This window comes from Scyliorhinus torazame, chromosome 2, assembly GCF_047496885.1.
Source record: "Scyliorhinus torazame isolate Kashiwa2021f chromosome 2, sScyTor2.1, whole genome shotgun sequence".
NCBI classification, from domain to species: Eukaryota; Metazoa; Chordata; class Chondrichthyes; order Carcharhiniformes; family Scyliorhinidae; genus Scyliorhinus; species Scyliorhinus torazame.
In genome coordinates this window covers 265718072-265738641 of record NC_092708.1, presented here as the reverse complement: position 1 = coordinate 265738641, position 20570 = coordinate 265718072, and the positions used below count along the sequence as shown (strand labels likewise).

The 20570-nt window shown below is 43.6% G+C and overlaps 2 protein-coding genes across 2 annotated transcripts in view; one reads left to right on the top strand and one right to left on the bottom strand.

The window, feature by feature from the left end:
* The window catches only part of LOC140398279 (eIF-2-alpha kinase GCN2-like), a 257905-nt gene extending 249010 nt beyond the window's left edge, over positions 1-8895 (top strand). Inside the window, 4 exon segments of the mRNA XM_072486762.1 lie at positions 975-1043; positions 3432-3476; positions 4373-4491; positions 6871-8895. Coding sequence (XP_072342863.1) covers positions 975-1043; positions 3432-3476; positions 4373-4491; positions 6871-6928 — 291 coding nt within the window. The 3' untranslated portion in view covers positions 6929-8895.
* Positions 8896-11054: 2159 nt separating this feature from the next.
* Positions 11055-20570, bottom strand: part of LOC140407206 (cytosolic phospholipase A2 zeta-like) — a 345625-nt gene continuing 336109 nt past the window's right edge. Inside the window, exons 27-29 of the mRNA XM_072494873.1 lie at positions 14838-15004; positions 12358-12544; positions 11055-11903 (exon numbers count right to left, since the gene is read on the bottom strand). Of these exons, the coding sequence (XP_072350974.1) occupies positions 11701-11903; positions 12358-12544; positions 14838-15004 (557 nt within the window). The 3' untranslated portion in view covers positions 11055-11700. The remainder of the gene's footprint in view (positions 11904-12357; positions 12545-14837; positions 15005-20570) is intronic.

Sequence of the window (20570 nt, the reverse complement as noted above, 5' to 3'; positions counted from 1 at the left end):
GTTGGATTGATAGGTCAGAGGCTAGGAATTCTGTGGTGAGAGACTCGCCTCCACACTCTCCAAAGCCTTTCTACCATCCACAAGGCACAAGTCAGGAGTGTGATGGAATACTCTCCACTTGCCTGGATGAATGAAGTTCCAATGACATTTAGAAGCGCGATTCTATTCTGGACAACGCAGCTTGCTTGTTGTACCATGTACAAGATGCACTGCAGCAACTCGCCAATGCTTCTTTGGCATTCCCTCCAAACCTGCGACCTCTACCATCTAAAAGAACAAGGGCTTCAGGCACATGGGAACATCTCCAAGTTGCACACAGTCCTGACTTGGAATTATATTGCTCTTCCATCACTGTCGCTAAGTTAAAATCTGTAACTCCCAAATCGACTGCAGCAGTCCACAAAGACGGTTCACCGCCACCTTCTCAAGGGCAATTAGCGATGGGCAATAAATCCTGACCTCATCGGCAAGGCAAATATTCAGTTATTGATTCAAAATATATAGATTTTTTTGACATCCCATGAAACATTTATTGGTAAATCTTTTGCTACTGTACAGTGCTACCACTGTATCCATTCTAATTTATGTGCAAGCAAACTCAATTCTTCCCTCTTTTGCAGACTGCTCCCCTTTGATAAAATGCTCTTGCTCTACAGCTGCCCTCAATAGAGGGTCGTTAAGGATGGGCAATAGATGCTGCTTTAGCCAGCAACACCCACATCCCATGAATACATTTTAAAAATGTTCTCTTCACCCTCACCCAAGTACTAGAAGCAGCATTGTCTCTACGTAGACAGTTGTGTGCATCACTGCTCAGTAGGCACGTAGTTGATCAAAACCTAATAACTGTCAAAACTGATTAGACAAGTATGAGTGCCTTTAGGAGGGGATGGGATCAAATGCTAAGTTGTTAATGTGCTGCTCCACATGTCCCTGTCTTTGAGTTATTCTGAAAACAGCTCTTTCCTTTCCAGGTTCTCGCAAGACTTCAAACCTTTGTCAGTAACCTGCAGCAGAAAAGCAGTGACATTGAAGTTTTAGCAGTGAGTCTTTGAATGACAGTGTTGGTGTTGGGCAGCATTTACAAGAATCTGAAACTGTTGACGGGAGTATAGGGCCCAGGATTTCACTTGACAGTTGACCAGAGAGGATGATCGGGAGACAGAGAAGCACTGATTGATTATGCAGTGCCTGAAGGAAGACATTGAGACAAAGGGATGGGGAGAGTGATGAATGACCTATCTTCTTCCCATTGAAAAACAGGCTTCCATTAAAATGAGCATTTACAAATAGCCCTGATTTAGTAGGAATACAGAAATGGCGGCGCCATTTTGAAGTTCCTCCATTTGGTAATGAACCCATGAGTACACATAGTCATACTGAGAACTTAAGTCTAAGCAAGATAGATCAGTGTGTTTTCTAAATGGTGAGAAGCTAGGAACTCTGGAGGAGCAAAGAGGAGTACATGGATAGAAGTCACTAAAAATTAATGAGTGGACAGGTGCAAATATAATGTTTACCTTTATTTCAAGGGGCTGTATCAATTATGCAAGGAGAAGTGTCTTTGATTTTGGGCACTGGTAGCTCAGGAAGGATATATTTCCCTTGGGGAGTAAAGCATGGATTCACTAGAATAACACTGGGTCAAAAGGGTTAAACTATGAAGACAGGTTGTTTAACTTATGGTGATTTAATTAAGGTGTTTAAGAAGATTTGTAGAGTATTTCCTCTTTTGGGAGAATGCAGAACAAGGGATCATTACCCTTGAATTGCTCTAATGTTAAGGTTATGTCAGGAAGCACTTCTTCACACAAAGGTAGTAGGAATTGGGGAACACTTCCCCCAAAAAGAGAGTTAATTGAAAATTTAAAAACTGAGAGTGATAGATTTTTGTTAGGCAAGGTCAGCTGAGATTGGATGTCTGGAATGTGGCTTGAGCCTGGGTCCTTCTGACTGATGAGCGTGAAAGCTATCACTGAGCAATTGTAGGATTTGTGAGACATTGCATTAAACAAGGAACAGCAACATTGCCCAAACTTTCTCCTTTATTACTGAACTTTCACAAGGAACTAATCACGTTGTCTACCAGCAGGGGCAGCACGGTGGCGCAGTGGTTAGCATTGCTGCCTCACGGCGCCGAGGTCTCAGGTTCGATCCCGGCTCTGGGTCACTGCCCGTGTGGAGTTTGCACAATCTCCACGTGTTTGGATGGGTTTCGTCCCCACAACCCAAAAATGTGCAGGGTAGATGGATTGGTCACGCTAAATTGCCCTTAATTGGAAAAAATGAATTGGGTACTCTAAATTAAAAAAAAAAGTTGTCTACCAGCAGGAACAGGAGACCCCAATTTCCTGCAGTGACTTCTGTTCCTGCTCCTGCACCCAGAGAACTACCTTTGGTTGACTCTACATTTTGTTCCTTGGCAAAACCATCCAAAGGCATCAATGTCACGTCTACACTTGTGACACCAACTGTACCTCACCACTGCTTCTGTAATGGCAGGCAGCTGGTCTGAATTCTGGAACAGCTTGAAATTTCCCCCAATTAACATTGGTAACATCAAAGTCATTGTCTTCAGCCTCTGCTTTCAACTCCGTTCCCTAACCACTGATTTCAACCCCCCCCTTCGTAGCCACTAGTTGAACAAACCTTAGTATTGTATTTAACCTTAAGCTTAGCTTCTGAACTCATCATCTTCATCAAACTGAGCACCTACTTCCCTTCCATGATATTGCCCATCTCCATCCCTGCCTCACCCCGTTTGCTATTCAAAGCGTCATTCATGTTTTTATTAATTTCAGACTCTATTCAAATATTGGCTCCTCTTCTGCCCTGCAAAAACTTGAGCTCATCCAAAACTCTATTCCCTGCCCCCGAATTCAAGAAAATCAAGTTCTGCTCACCCGTCACCCCTGTGCTAACTGATCTGCTTTGGCTGTCAGTTCAGCAATGCCTTGATTTAAAATTTCTCGTCCTTGTGTTTGAATCCCTCTAGAGCCTCATTCTTCCCTGTTTCTATAAACCTGTTACCCTTCAACCTCTAAGATACCCGCATTCCTCCAACTCTGACCTCTTGTGCATCCTCCTCCTTCCTTCATTCCAGCATTGGTGCCAGTGCCTTCAGTATCTAATCATGGGGTCTCCATTTGTTTACCCTGCTATATTGTATAATTGTCTTCTCCCAATTCCCTTTGCAGCAAGCTCCTCATGCAGCTGGGACTGTTCCCACATTCAGCTGTGGGAACGCTGTATTCGGGGGCTTCCTAGTGGTACTTGATATTTTGTGGGGTTAACATTAAGGCATCATATCACAGATTTGCACTAAGAAGGATCTATAACTTTCAGGACTCCCATGCTCCAGTATGGTGATAAGAGGGGATAATGAGAAATGCATATCAGTTGTACAAACAGATGTATGATTTAATTTGCAGGTTGATGTATCGAAGGAAACTCTGATCAGCTTCTTATCACTGGAGGTAGGATTTAATCTACACAATACTTTGTAAATGACTATTGTTTCTCGAGCAATTTGGTGACAATTCACATCCACTGAAATCTGCATACTTGCCCCACCACCGTTTACTTCCATGTTTCCACGACCCTGTAATACCTGCAGGTGAGATGGTTAATCTGTAACTAATCCATTCACACACCCGCTTGTGTTCGCTGGCTAATTGAAACATGACTGGCATCAGAGCCCAGACTGATTACATCTTTCCTCACATGTCCAGGGGCAGGGGCACCCTGATTACATTCTATCATTTCCAAGCCTAGAGCCACTGAGGCCTATTGCAACACCTTAATCATAATCTACATAGAACATAGAAAAATACAGCACAGAACAGGCCCTTCGGCCCACGATGTTGTGCCGAACCTTTGTCCTAGATTAATCACAGATTATCATAGAATTTACAGTGCAGAAGGAGGCCACCCGGCCCATCGAGTGTGCACCGGCTCTTGGAAAGAGCACCCTACCCAAGGTCAACACCGCCACCCTATCCCAGCAACCCCACCCAACACTAAGGGCAATTTTGGACACTAAGGGCAATTTATCATGGCCAATCTAGTCCGAGATCAACTGGCTGATCAAATTCTGGAACATCTGGTCGGCACAGTTCAACTAGAGCTTAAATGGGCTGTGAAATGCTTAAATAGAGCTTAAATGGATTGGTTGGGCCTAATTTTATGTTGTGTTCACCATATAGTTCCATGTATTATTCAGTAGCAATCGTAGAATCATTACATCATAGAAGATCATTCAGCCCATTATTGGAAAGCTTCAACACTCCCCATATACATTAGTATGAAGTGAATGGTTAGTTGGACTTTCCTGCCCTGTGCTTGCTCTGATTTTCTATTCCTGCTTTCCCAGTACGGTGGAGATGAGCAAACATTCAATGCCAGTGTGCAACACCTGCTCTCGCGGTTAACTAAACAGCGTTACCTGAAAACCATTTGTGACAAAATCTATCACTTCAAGTTGATCAAGAGGTAAGATAGGAACACAACTGGGTGCAGACATGTGGGGAAAGAATCCTCATGGGAGTTTCTGGGAGCTGAATTTAAGGCTTTGGACAAATTGGTATTGTAAAGGAGCATTGGGAATGTTCCTCGGTGTAGTAATGAGGTATTGAGAATATTTCTGGGTTCTGTTATGGTGTTTTGAGGAAGCTCTGGAATGCTGTAAGGGGAAGTTCCTAATTATTGCAATGTGGTGTTCATGAAGTTCTTGGGTGCTGCAATGGGACTTTGGGGAAAGTAAGGGGAGGTTACTGCAGGGTGTAACTTTAATTACATAGCTGAGCTTTTGGCAAAGCTTCCACATTATGAAATATAGCAGTCAATACCCAATTTGTGATGCTGACATCTAAGGGTTAGATACAGAGTAAATAAAGCTCCTTCTACACTGTTGCATCAAACACTCCCAGGACAGGTACAGAATATTCATTGTGAAACTGTTGGTGTTCAAGCTTTTTTAGATCTTGTATTGTGTAATAAAATCATAGAATCCCTACAGTGCAGGAGGAGGCCAATTAGCCCATCGAGTCTGTACCAACCCTTTGAAAAGACACCCTACCCTAGCCCCACTCGCTACCCTATCTCCTGTGACCCCACCTAACCATTGGACAATAAGGGGCAATTTAGCATGTCCAAACCACTGAATCTTCACATCTTTGGACTGGGAGGAAACCAGAGCATCTGGAGGAAACTCACGCAGACACGGGGAGAATGTGCAAGCTCCTCAGTCGCCCAAAGCCAAAATCAAACCCGGGTCCCTGGTGCTGTGAGGCAGCAGTGCTAACCACTGTGCCACCCAGCTGCTCTGTTCAACAAAATAAATCACATCTATTAAAACAAAAGCTCAATAAAAAAGATCCACCCCAGCTTACTAGGGAAGTTAAGGATAATATTAGTGGCTTATAATACAAAAAATAATAGTAAGCCTGAGGATGGGTTTTGGAAACCATCAAAGGGCACAAAAAATTGATTAAAAAGGGGGGAAAAGTGAGAGTAATCTAGTGAGGAATATAAAATGGAGATTAGCTCAAGTAAATGTTGGTCCCTTTGAGAACAGAAAAATTGCCATGAGGAATAATGCAGCAGGGAAAAAATATTGGAGAAAATTAAGGAACTAAAAGCTGACATCCCCAGATCCTGACAGCCTGCAGGCTAAGGTTCTAAAAAGGGTAGCTGCAGAAATAGTGCATGCAGTGCTCATGATTTTCCAAAATTCTCCTAGATTCTTGAATGATCCCAGCTGAGTAGAAGTTAATTGTGATGAATATAGGAATTTCAGATATATTGTATTATAGGAATTCGGCGCAGTGAAGATTAGAAGCCTGAGTTAGTATGTGACTGCTGCAGTGTTTTTAAAGAATCCAGTTTTGAAAGGTTTTAGAAGCCAGGGGTGCAATTTGAGCATTGTAAAAGCTTGGGAGAATGGAGTTTTGTTTGGATTAAGGGGATTCCCTATCCAGTTAATTCTATACCATGTCTCAGCTTGGTAAGGTGATGTAATTAATGGGAGGAGCTAAGGCATCAAGCATTTTGCAGAAAAACAGTTGTTGAGTTTGAGATGTGAGCAGAAGTCAAGCATCTGCGCTCACTGTAGTTCAGTTAAAGATGTCTGTAGACAGATTAGCAGTTTCTTTCCAAGCAGTTCAGAATTGTGTGATTGGAAGGTGAGATGAGAACTAGCTTCTGAAGAAATGCAGCCTGTGGTTCTGCATGGTTCTGACCGGATTCAGGTCTTTTCTTTAAAACAGTTTCAAGTTCCGGGGAGGTGAGGCTGGTTACAAAAGGACGTTTTTGGCAGGCAGGGTCCGCACGCAGCCGGCGCCATGTTGCATGGTGTGGCCGCTGCTGTGCACATGTGCGACCACGAACCCGGCAATTCTCCGGCCGTATCCACCGGTAAATCTGGGGGCTTTACGCTGCGTGCCTGCTAGCCCCCCACCAAAAGGAGGATCAGTGCAGCTTTTGCACCGTTTTTTCGGGCATAAAACGTTACTGTTCCCACACCGGCGTCAGCACTTAAGTCTTCAAATCGGAGGATCCAGCCCAAGGTTTGTGACTCACAGCATCAACAGTGTGTTAACTATTGTGTCAGTAATATTATTCCAATCCAATAGACATTATGTGGGCATTCTGAGACACTGTGCTGAGTTAGTTATGGATTTTTTTATGTAGGCTGATGTTTTACTAAATGACTGATGAACATACTTCATAGTAGGAACCTATGCCTATAGCAATTAACCAGCCAGCCAGAAATAGGCTGCGGGGTATAGGGTGCTTGTATCCTACAACTAGCTCGAACTGTCATCTGTAATTCCGGTCACTCTAATTTGTTGCATTTTCTTCTGTCTGCAGAGTGTCCTTGCTCGTTCTGTATAGTTACAGAGACGACTACTACAAGATTCTGTTCTAGTGAGGTCCCCTGTCAAAGTTGGTGCAGAAGAGCTGTACTAATCAATGGAGTTGTGCCAGTGGAGTGCCACAAGCTGGATATCAACACTGGGAATATTTCAGAATCAATTTCTTCTTTCCAGAGTGTTGTGTGGTGACGTCCCTCTTGTGTTAAATCATGTGCCATCCAGTCAGCCCTCCAGATTGCGTTTTCGGTCCTGCACTTTCAGTTCTGTTTCTCCAACACTGCCCCCTTCCCAACACAGGTCTCTATGGAGACAGTAGTACTCCCTATGTGAGAGTGTCAGTGGACTGTGACAGGCTTCATAGTGCTGTATCCTTTGCAAGCATTGGGGTGTGAAATAGGTGAAAATGAGACTTTTCATGTCAGAAGTACCGTGTGCTTTCCTGACTAAGCTTGGATTCACCGCCCGGGGATTTCCTGAAGGCATGGGGCTGCCCACAATGGAAAATCTAATTGACTGGCTGGCGGGAGGAGAATCCCGCTGCCAGCGGGGGTGCTCCACAGCAGAAAACTGATGCGGTGGGACAGAGAATCCCGCCCATGGGGTCTGCGACCCTGACAGTCACAACGTAACTCTTTATCACGGAAAAGATCTATTGTTTGTATGATATGTAGATCAGCAGTGCCTGCTTTCTCCAGTCAGGCACTGTTCAGATGAAACTGATTCCATAGCAGCCCACTGGGAGGAATGGTCCTTCCCTGCCCTCAGCTGTGAGATGCTCGGAACAGGCATCATCACCCTGAGCCTCAGCCAATGCTTGCTACTCTGCACTTGGAGATTGCAGTGTTGCCACTCTTCCTAGCTGCATCTTTCCACATCATTTTGTCTTGATGACCATGTGGTTTGCTTGAGTGGGTAAAAGTGCTTTTTTAAATCCATTGGTCCATTTCCTAGTGGTTCCCACCAATTGCTGATGTTGTCAGTTTGATCCTGTGCATCAGAAGTGAATTTTCTAACAGACTGAACTGAGTTTGAAGGGTCCACAGCATTTCAGTGCTTTTCAACCTACTCAGCTGTTTTAACCTGCAAGAGAGGAAACTTTCACATGTGGTTTAGTATTTCCATGTGAATATTGTATCATGAACAGGAATCATGAACAGGCACTGTTGAGGAACTTTAAGAGTTTGGCCAACTCTTGCTGAGTAGCTCAGCTGTAAGGGCACGCGTTGGTATTTTGCAATGGTGGATTGCCACTGTCCCTTTTTTCAGTCACTCACTTTGTGATTCCATTTCCCAGATCTTTTACATTTGTTGTTGAGTGCATACTTGCATCACTGCCACTAGCCAGATCAGGGCCGAAGCTTAGTTTGTAGAATCGGTGGAATGATCTCTATTTCGTCAAAAGTATTCGGGAAAATTAACACTGGGAGGCTTGTTCTGGTTTCTGTTCAGTTTCGGAATAAATGAAGACGGTAGACATTGCATTTTTAGCATGGATTATTTGATAATGCTGGAGAAGAATGTGCATAATCACAGTTACAAGGATGAGCCCCGCAGTTCCATGGGGACTGCCCCCAATTTCCTGGTGCAACTTGCCAGTGGAACCAGAGTTCTTATTAGGAGGTCATTTGACCCATCAATTCTCTGAAGAACAATTTGGTCAGTCCCATTCTATCTAGTTGCCCCGCAGGTTTTTTTCTTCAAGTGCCTGCCTAATTTCCTTTTGAAATTATTGATTGTATTCACTGCACTGCAGGCAATGGGTTTCAAGTCATTGCCACTCACTGTGTTAAACAAAGCTCTTCCTAACACCCGCCTTGATTTTCAAATCTGTGTTCCCTAGGCTGTGCATCAGTTTCTTTGCCTACCTTATCTAAGACCTGCTCTAATCTGGTAACCTGGAAGGAAATTGGAGCAATCATAGGGAATTTTCTGTTTATACTTGAAACTTATATAATTCCAATACTGTGAATTTGTTGTTTACTCCGAGGTTTGAAGAAAATAAATAAATAATTTCTCTGCATTTGTGTTTAGTCCCTGCGCATCAAATTTCTCTATATCTCATCAAGCCCTGCCTTCCATAAGGTCAGAAGTGGGGATATTTGCTGATAACTGAACAATGTTAAGTGCAATCAGTGACTTCTTAGATACTGATGTAGTCTAATGTCCAATAGTAACAAGACCTGGCCACTATCTAGGCTTGGGCTGACAAATGGCAAGTAACATTCACGCCACACATGTGCCTGGCAATGACCATCTCCAACAAGAGAGAATCCCACTATCTCCCCATATCATTCAATACCATCCTGGCAACATGCTATTAACCAGAAACTGAACCGAACTAGCCATGTATAAACACTGGCGACGAGCATGTCAGAAGCTAGGAATCGTACATCGAGTAACACTTAAAAGGGATGTGGTTAGGACTCTCCACCATCTATAAAGCACAAGTCAAGAGTGGGATGGAATGCTTTCCGATTCCCTGGATAAGTACAGCTCTAATAAAACTCCAGACAAGCAAGATGCTCTTATTTTTGTGCAGATGCACTGCCCTAATAATCTCTGGATTACTATCTGCGTCACTAACAAATAGGTATAAACCAAATAAGATCAGCAAGGTGAATGTGAGGCTCAAAAGAGGGCACTAGAGGGAATGGCTGTTGACCGTTGAGACAGCTTTCACGTTAAGAATGCGAGAACCAGTGCCCTGGCAAATCGTACAACCATGGGTGTTGAGGGGGATTTAAACAAAATAGGGAAGAGGAAGGTCCCCATGAGGACAAGGCAATTGTGCAAGGTAGCGATGTGAGTAATGGTAACCAGAGTCTGACATGAATGAACAAGAGTATACAAACATAAATGTTCAACAGCCAATAAAGTCAGAGTAGGCGAAAATGGTAAAAAGATAGGAATTAAAGGTGAGAAGTAAACTATAGGAAAAACATGTGGCGACATGGTTACAAGGTGGCCAACGCTGGAATCTGAATACTCAAAAGGTATTTGACATTTTGAAAGGACAGGAGGAAAGGAAAAGGGAGATCTGTATAATAGTGAGAAATGATTTGGTTCAGAAGATCAAAATGTCAATCAGTTTGGGTGGAGATAAGAAATAGCAAAGGGAAAAAGGCAGAGGTAGTATCTAGGCCCCCTAAGAGTAGCTATGCTGCAGGTCAGTGCACATCAAGAAATAGGCTTAGGACAAAGGTTCTGGAAAAGTTATGGATTACTTTAATCCTCATCTCAATAGGACAAAGGGTGCCTGGAGGATAAGTTCATGGAGTGATTTGGGTCGGTTTCTTAAAACATTACACTCTGGAACCTACCAGGAGCCATATTTTGGACCTGTTAATGTGTAATGAGACATGATTAATTAAATAACTTCATAGTAAAGGATCCTCTGAGCAAGAGTGATCAAAACATGATAGAAGTATGGACCCATAACTAGTCTCTTAAAGGCAATTAGGAAGCTATGAAGACGAGAGCTGGCTAAAATGGGCTGGCTTAAAGGTAAAATAAAAAGATGTTGGAGAAGCAGTGGCAGAATTTAAGGATAATGTCAGAACTCAAAGACGTATTTCATTGTGGAAGAAAGACTACCAGAAGGATGCACATTCTGTGACTAAGGAAGTTAAGGTTGGTATCAAATTGAAAGAAAAGGCATACAATGCTTAGTGGAGACTGGGTCAGTTGCCTACCTAATTACATGCTGTACCTGTACGTTAACTTTGTGATTCATATACAAGAAAACTCAAGATTCCTTTGCACCACAGCATTCTGCAGAGTCTCCATTTAAATATTTTGTTTTTCTATTCTTCCCACCAAAGGAGATAACTTAATTTTACTTCAAGTGCCAAATTTTCACACTCACTTAAGCTATATATATCCCTTTGCCTACTCTCCGCATCCTCCTCACAACTTCCTTTCACATCCACCTTTGCATCGCCTCTGTTCTTAATCTAAGCCATCAATATAGATTGAATATAGTTGAGGCCCCAGTGCTGATCCCTGTGCCACTCTACCAGTTTGCCAACCTGAAAATTACTCATTTATCCCAACTTGTTAGTTAGCCATTCCCAAAATTAACCTCATGCTACACTTTGCTCAGTAGGTCATCCCAGAGTTGATGAACAAAAGAAACAATAGCTCTTAATTTTTGTGGTCAGTAAATCGTGAAAGCTAATAGACAATTAATTTAAATATTTGTAATTCAAACATAAGTTGCAGTAATCTGCTGAACTGAGAATTTAAGTTTACAGTCATTTTTCTCTGTACATAATGGGAAAACGACTATTCAGAACAGTGTGTTGGAAGAGTTGCCTCGATAGACACACAAATATATGAATGGCTTAAACATGAATTACACAAGATAAACAACAGCTACTTTTTTATATAATACTCTTAATTAGGTTGTAATGAATTTAAGGAGAGAGCAATCAAAAAGCAAAATTCTGCAGATGCTGAAAATCTGAGGCAAACATACGCTAGAAATACTCGCCATGTCAGGGAGCATCTGTGGAAACAAATGTTGATGACCGTTCACCAGAGGTTAGTGTTCTTAGGCATTGGCACAATTGTACTGGGATGTATCAAGTTGCGAATCCCAGAAATGCAACTGTGGGGAGCTTTTCCACCAGACTCCTGAATTACAACTCTTGACCTGTTCAGCGCAGCATAAGGCCCAAAATAGGTGTCTCCTGACCATCCGACACCACTGCAAGGCAACCCAACGAATCAATCAATGAGATGACAAATTACTGATTTAGCTTGAAATAAACCAAAAGCTGGATGAAGAGACAAGAGCAAGGATTTCCACTCTTCATGGTTCGTTTCAGTAACTCTTCTTAGCTAATGCCTTCTTCAAGATCATCAGAATGATGTTTTTATTGTTCATCACATTGTAGCAATTCAGATCAACGAGATTGTCAAAATCATGAGGGGTGTATGTAAAGTTCAGGGTGCTGTATGGTGAATGCTCTGCTTCTAGGACAAAACTGGAGTTGATTACATCTTCTTCAGATGTACGTTTGATTCCTACAATCGACACAAACAGCAATGAGTGACAAAGCACTGACAGCCTCTTTGCTTCTAATAGCTTACAAACTGGTGATTAACATTGTAATACATTCCAAAAACACTTCAAGAGAAGATAACAAGAAGTTTCAGTGAAGGAAGGGTGAAATAAAGCTGAACTGGCTGATCATTGAGAGACAAGGAAGGCTAGAGGTAGCACAGCAGCGGGAGAGGACAGGTTTAATTTTTCAGTTTTAAAAGACTGGCAGGGGAACCAGAGGAAAGAGCCAGCCTGTGCTTTAGGCCTGAGAATGATGATTAGTGATTTGAGGAAATTAGCTAGTAGGAAATTAGCTTCATGGGACTTAGGCAGTTTAGATAATTTTTCAGATAAAAACATGAACATCTTTATCACCTATCTTCCATTCTTTATACTTGGAAGTATTTTTTGCTGCTCTAGGACACATTCCCTCACCTGGAGATTTGTAATCCTTGAATGTGGCATTTGTGAGAGGGAAATGAATCACTATGGGAATATTGGGATTTATTTCATCCATAAAGATATAGCATTCCTGTAGGCTGTTCTCAAGTATATCTGCCACATTGATTTTTGGGAAAGGGATCTTATGTTCAGTGCAGAATTCCTCCGTCTTCTTCAGAACCTGGGTGGAAGGGAGGAGAGAGAAAGGAGGAAAACAACGTTTTAGCTAATTACATGGTAATAACTTTCCTTCCAACATAAGGTCAGAAGTGGGGATGTTCACTGATGATTGCACAATGTTCAGCACCATTTTATGACTCTTTAGACACTGAAGCAAAATGGAGCAAGACCTTTGACAATATCCCGGCTTGGGTTGACAAGTGACACGTAACATTCGTGCCAGGCAATGACCATCACCAGTGAGATAGAATCAAACCATTGCCCCATGACACTCAATGGCACTACCATTGCTGAATACCCCACTATCAAAATCCTGGGGGTTACCATTGATCAGAAACTGGACTGGACTAGCCATATTAATACTGTGGCTACAAGAGTAGGTCAGAGGCTAGGAATCCTGCGGCACGTAACTCACCTCCTGAGTCCCTAAAGCCTGTCCAAGGCACAAGTCAGGAGTGTGATGGAATACTCTCCACTTGCCTGGATGAGTGCAGCTCCAATACCCAACAAGCTCAACACCATCTAGGACAAAGCAGCCTGCTTGATTGGCCACAAACATTCAATCCCTCCACCACGGACACAGACTTGCAGCAATGTGTACCATCTACAAGATGCATTGCAGGAACTCACCAAGGCTCCTTAGGCAGCACCTTCCAAACCCACGACCATTACCATCTAGAAGGACAAGAGCAGCAGATACCTGGGAACACCATCACCTGGATATTTCTGCTCCAAGTCACTCACCATCATGACTTGGAAATATATCACCATTCCTTCACTGTCGCTGGGACAAAATTCTGGAACTCCCTCCCTAAAAGCACCGTGGGTGTACCTACACCACACGGACAGCAACGGTTCAAGAAGGCAGCTCATCGTCACTTATGGGACAATAGAGATGAGCAACAAATGCTGGCCTAGCCAGCGAAGCTTACATCCCGTAAAAATGAATTTTTAAAAGATGCCTGTGAACAGTCAACTTGAAATGAATGAAATGAAAATCGCTTATTGTCATAAGTAGGCTTCAAATGAAGTTACTGTGAAAAGCCCCGAGTCGCCACATTCCGGCACCTGTTCGGGGAGGCTGGTACGGGAATTGAACCGTGCTGCTGGCTTGCCTTGGTCTGCTTTCAAAGCCAGCGATTTAGCCCTGTGCTAAACCAGCCCCTGGACATAACTTTGGGACATAATTGCAAAATGTATGTCTTTGTATATATGGCTTGAAAAATTTACTTTTCTGTAAAGTTATAAATATATCAGTTATTAGGAAAAACATTTCTATAAATGTGTCTAACCTGTGGAACTGCTGACAACGGCGAGAAACTTTCTGGCTTCCCGATGAAAATCAAGTAAGTTTTCAGCCGATTGATTCCCCCTCCCCCACGAGTTAAGAGTAACAATGGCACTGAACCGTGGAAGGTGTCCACTATGAGTCAATGCAACTTTTTATGGCATTCTACACACAATCTAAACCTTGTTCACTCCTGATTTACTAGTTTTCCTGCAGCCCTCCCTTGTATGGACAATATTAGAACAGCGCAGACCTTCTAGACAAAATTTACTGTCATGCTCTCAACAAAGAGGTATTGATTATTGATCAGTAATCCATACCTTTCCAAGGGTTTGACTGTTACCCGGATATGACTAATCAGCACTGCATTTGCCTTTATTCCTCCATTGGGATAGAATCAAGGGTATTTTAAGTAAAAATGTATTTTATAAAAGTCAGACTTCAGATAATTCTGTTGCCAGAGACTGACTACGTAGAGATTAAACATAAGATAATTAAGGGGTGCCTATCCAGGATAGTCATTATTAGAGAAATCCTCATGACTATGCCAAATATTACCATTGAGTCTTCGATAAGGAGGTCATTTTGTAATAAATATGGATTTCCAGGTTCTTCTATGGTAAAAAGGTGAAAATAAATGAAGAACAATGCTTGGGACATATGATTTCAAAGTGTCTCCCTTACTATATATTTTTTAATTTATTCTGGGATGTGGGTAACCCCAGCAATTGAGTATTTAATGCTCATCCCGTGTCACCGTGCAGCAATAGTCAACCAGATTGGTTTTTAATAACCATTTGGCAACTTTCACGGTCTTTTTATAGCACCGGTCACAAATTACCAGCTCTATTGAATTCAATTTCATGATTTGCCCCAGTATAATTTAAACTCTTGAACTCGGATTTGCTCCTTCACTACCATCACCAATACATCAGCCTACACGTACAACTTGGAAGAAAATTCACACAACCATGCTGTCACTGCATTTTGTACAGATCCCTCTCACCTTGAATGGTGATCCCCGACTAAAACCAAAAGACAGGATGACATCGATATGTCTCTGTGACCGCAGGGCAAGTGGAAAGGCTGAATTAATGGAGAATCCAGCATCAACCAAGTACAACTGATCTGTCATTGGTGTCAGATTGTTTGGAGAGGTGTCCAGATGTTCAGCTAAAAAAAAAAATTTTTTTTTAAAAGGCATAAATTAAAAGAACTGGCAATCAAAATAAGAACAAAATGTTTACTCCAGTCATCAAATTGATACCAACATGTCAAAATTTGCTGCATCAGACAACACAGATCAGAAGCTTGGTGTGTAATTTCAAAAAGGATAACTACAAGTACGTGAGCTTAAGTGACGTGATGTAGAGGGGGTTATTCAGCATTTCAGTGGAGATGAAGTAGATCTTCCCTAAAGGCATAATGCTGAACATACAGACCAACTACAACCATGATACTGGCAGGCAAAGATTAACTGATCAACAACCTAAATGAATGATTTATGGCACACAAGGAGACCATTCAGTCCATCAAGTCTAAGCTGGCTCACCGCAGAGCAACCAGTCAGTTGCACTACCCTGCTTGATCCCCATAGTGCTGCAAGTTTATTTCCTTCTAGTACCCATCCAATTTCCTTCTGAAATCATTGGTGTTTCTGCTTCCATGTAAGCAGCTGGTTCCAGGTTATTACCGCTCCCTGTGTAAAAACGTTCTTCCTCACATTATCCTCTTGCCAAAGATCTTTAATCGGTGTCCCTAATCCTGGTATCATCAGCTGACGGGAAGTTTTTTCTAGCTTACCTCATCTAAATCATCATATTCTTGTACACCCCTAGCATCTTTCCTCAAATCTCCTTCACTCTAAGAACAACTCCTGCCTTTTGAACCTAACCCTGAAACCAAAACCCTGCATTCCTGGAGCCATTCTGGTAAATCTCCTCTGCACCCTCTCAAAGACTGTCACATCCATCCTAAAGTATAGTGATCAGAACTGGATGGAATACTCTAGTCGGAGCCCAACTAGAACTTTTATAAAGTTCATCATAACTTGCTTTTGAATTCAATGGGTGCGATTTAGCGGGAAAAAACAGAGTCCTGTTTTGGACTCATTTAGCAGGGTGTTTCTCGCTGCCTACAGCACCCAGAATGTCCCCTATCGAATGAGACTTCTTTAATAGCCTCAGCGAGGAACACCTCGCCTAGGCCACACTTACCTTCATTTCCTGCACTGAAAAGCTCAGCTTGTCAGTGCAGGAAGAGCTCTGGGTGCCATTTCTAAATGCCGCCCCGTTCTCTGGATGCCCCAACCTACCTGCTGGGGGGGGTTCTCAAGCCTTCTCATCCTACCTCATAAGGGCAGGGCATTCCTGGCAGTGCCAATCTCGCACCTGGGCACTTTGACACTGCCAGCCTGGTACCCTTACAATGCCAATTGTGCATCCTGGCAGTGCCAGGGTGGCATTGTCAGGGTGCCCAGCTGGTAGTGTCAAGGTGCCCAGGACATGAGTTCAAATCCCACCAGAGAAACTGATTAAATTCAAATTCAATCAATAAATCTGGAATTAAAAGCTACTCCCAGTAATGGTGACCATAATTGTTGTAAAAGCTCATCTGACCTTTAGGGGAGGAAATCTGCTGTCCTTATCTGGTCTTGGCCATGTGACTCCGGACCCACAGTAAAGAGATTGACTCTTAAATTCCTTCTGAAATGGCATGTCAAACTACTAGAAAGTCAAATAAGGAATCAAACACGCATCAACCTAGACACCAGAAATGTCCAGTCCTGTCGATCCTGCAAATTCTTCCTCACCAACATCTGGGGGTTGGTGCCAAAATTGGGAGAGCTGTCCCATAAACTAGTCATACAACAGCCTGATGAAATCGTACTCACTCACCACCATCACTAGGTATTTCCTGTCCCACTGGCAGGACAGACTTTCTAGAGTTGGAATGGCACCGTGCGATACGGTCGTGATGGAGTTACCCAGGGAGTTCCCAACATTGACTCTGGATCCCATGATGTCTCTCGGCATCAGGTGAAAAATGGGCTTGGAAACCTTCAGCTGCCTACCATGTACTGCACTGCATGGTCTGAGACTGGTTTTGTGATGCAGTGAGGCCAACAGTGGGTTCAATTTTCGTACCGGATGAGGTTATTCATGAAGGTGCTGCCTTCTCAACCTTGTCCTTCGCCTGAGGTGTGATAATCCCCAGGTTAAATCGACAGTACCTTCCAAACTCGCAATCTCTACCACCCAGGAGAAGGGTATCAGATACACCAGCAAGTTCTCTTCCAAGTCACATACCACCTTGACTTGGAACTATAATGCTGTTCTTCTACTGTAGCTGGGTTAAAATCCTGGAACTTCCTTCCGAGCAGCAAAGTGGATGTCCTACAATACCTTCTTCTCCAGGGTAATTAGGGATGGGCAACCTAGCCAGTGACACCCAGGTCCCTCTATTCCTGCACACTCTAGAATTGTGCCATTAAGTTTATATTGCCTTTCCCCATCCTGTCTGCAAAATGCATCACCGCACACATCTCCATATTAAATTTCATCTGTCACTTGTCTGTCTGTTCTGCTAGCCTATTAATGTCTTGTTCAGACATTCTCACTGTTTGCCACTACAGCAAATTTGGTTTCTATGGGCAAATTTTGAAATGTTACTTCACATACCAAGATCCAAGTCATTTATATATAAGCAATAAAAGTTGTGCTCCTAGGTCTGATCCTTGGAAAACATCATGGCCGGAATTCTCCGGCTGTTGCAATTCACTTTTCCCGTTGGCAGCGCATCCCTGCATGCGGGTTTCCCGGCGGAAAAGGGTGACTTCAATAGAAAATTCCATTGACGAGCAGCAGGAGTATAGAATCTCGACGCCAGCAAATGGCACGACGTCGAGAAACATGCGGCTAGGGGTCCGGAAAATCCAACCCCATGTTTATCAGCTACCACAACTATCTGTCCTTAAGCTAATTTTGAATTAAATTGGACACTGACCCTCCTATTCCATAAACTTCAATTTTGTTAATCAACTTTTTATGTGGTACCGTGTCAAATGGTTTCTCAAAATCTATACAGACAACACCCACCACATGTCTCTCATCAACCTGCTATTTCACAAAATAATTCAATTAGGTTAGTCAATTATGATCTGCCTTTCACAAATTCCTGCTGGCAATGTTTGATTAGCTCAAACCTCTCCAAGTGCCTGTTGATATTTTTCCTTGATTATGGATTCCAGAACATTACCCACCATTGATGTTTAATTAACCAGTTTGCAGTTGCTAGGACTTTCTTAAGTCACATTTTCCACTGTTTTCAGCTCCCCAATATCGAGGGAAGATTGAAAGGCTATGGCTAAGCCCTTCTGTGATCTCTATCCCCACTTCCTTTAGCAAGCTTGGATGCAAGTCATCTGGACTAGGTGACTTATTTACCCTCAGCATAGCCTGCCTCTCCAGTATTTCCTTCCTTTCAGTTTTCACACAATCCATTATCTCCACTATCTCCTTTTCTACCAATATTCTGTCAGTTTCCTCTTCCTTAGTAAACACAATACAAATAACTTGTTAAGTATTCTAGCTTTGCCCTGCACCTGGAAGAATATATCACTCTTTTTGCCCTGAAAAGAACCCAGTTCATCTTAATACCCACTCACTTTTTACATGCTGCTAGAAGACCTTTGGGATCTCGTTAATGTCAACTTTCTTTGACAGTCTGATTTACCTCCCTTTGCAACCTGTTGAATTTGACCTGGTTTTCATTTGAAGATAACATGCATCATACACCCTCCTTTTTTGTTCCACCATAATCGCTATTTCCCTCAGCACCTAATGAGCCATGTTTTTGCCTTTGTTGAAATATATCTAGCTTGTATCGGAAGCATCACTTCCATAAAGATCACCCTGTGATAAATGTAGAAATTTCAGCTATATTGTATTACAAGGTGGTGACGGGGATGTGCTGAGCAGGCGCAGGAAACATGGCTCTCTTCCTGAAAACATGGGCACTTTAAGCTCAAAATAGTCCCTTAAAATCAGGAAAAAACACCCCTCACCTACTTCCAAAGACACCAGGACTAGATATGCTGAGCAGTAGCTCCAAGGGTCGAAAGGATGGCAAATGCAGCAAAAGCCTGAAGAGACGAATTGAGGAGGCGGCAAGCACGCGGTACGACGAGGCCCCGGCCACGTCTGTCCGTTAGGGACCACAGAGCTCCCCTTCCCAACGAACAGATTGAGGGAATTCCTTACACAGGAATTCCAGGAGCTCAAGGAGGCCATTAAAGTAGAGATGAGGGCAACAATCAAAGTGGCAGTGGCAGAAGTGCTGATCGCCCTGCATGCAGCCCTGGAAAAGGCGGAGGAGGGGAGGTTTGAGACCCAGGACACAACCATGAGGCAGCTGGAGAAGGCCTCGACTGACCAAAGCGACTAGATTGCCGCATTGGAAACGGAAATGGCAAGTTTGGTGGAGACACAAGGGACAAGGTCGAGGATCAGGAAAACCGATGGCGGCGCCAGAACCTACGCCAGAGACTACTGGAGGGAACCGAGAGCAGGAACTCCATGGAATACGTGGCCCAATTGCTGGGTAACCTGGTGGGGAGAGATAGCTTTGCCAAGCCGCCAGAAATGGACAAGAGCCCACCGGTCACATCGGCCAAGCCCAAGGCGGGGGAACAACCAAGGGCCTTGATCACAAAGCTTCACTGATACCAGGACTGGGAAACAATCCTGAACTGGGCCAGACAGACAAGATCCTGCACTGGAAGGGACACCCGATCAGGATATATCAGGACATTGGGGCAGACCTGGCCAAACGCTGGTCAAAATTCAACAGAGCCAAGGCAGTCCTGTACAAGAAGGGTGTGAAATTTGGTGCCCAGCCAAGCTCTGGGTCACCTCCAAGGGCAGAGAACATTACTTCACCACACTGGCGGATGCATTCGTCCACAAACGTGAGCTGGGAAGACAGCAGCAGAACCAGTGTAGAACCCTGGTGGATTGGGACATTGAGAGACTGTTGCGTGAGATTGCACTGCCTTCTTTTGAATGTTGGAGCTAAGGCTCAGAAAGGAGGAGGCCACCACACTAGCGGGTAAACTAGTGCCAGGAATTACGGGTGAGGGGGGGGCGGGGGCCGTGACTTATCTCCCGCTGGGGAGAGAGTGCCTAGCGGCAGGGGGGGGGGGGGGGGAGAACACTGCAAATAGGAGGCATCAAGGGGGGTAAATAAGGAGGAGGGCAGAAATAAAGGGGAGGGGGCACTAGCAGGGGCAAGGGGGAAGAGAAGCAGACTCAGCGGGAGAACAAAGGGATAAAGGGGGGGGCTCTAGGCTGGCTAAGACGGATCGCACATAAGACATAGGAGCAGAATAAGGCCACTCGGCCCATCGAGTTTGCTCTGCCATTCAATCATGGCCGATATTTTCTCATCCCCATTCTCCTGACTTCTCCACAAAACCCCTGATCCCCTTATTAATCAAGAACCTATCTATCTCTGTCTTAAAGACACTCAGTGATTTGGCCTCCACAGCCTTCTGCGGCAAAGAGTTCCATAGATTCACCACCCTCTGGCTGAAGAAATTTCTCCTCATCTGTTTTAAAGGATCGTCCCTTTAGTCTGAGATGGTGTCGTCTGGTTCTAGTTTTTCCTACTAGTGGAAACATCCTCTCCACGTCCACTCTATCCAGGCCCCGTAGTATCCTGTAAGTTTCAATAAGATCTC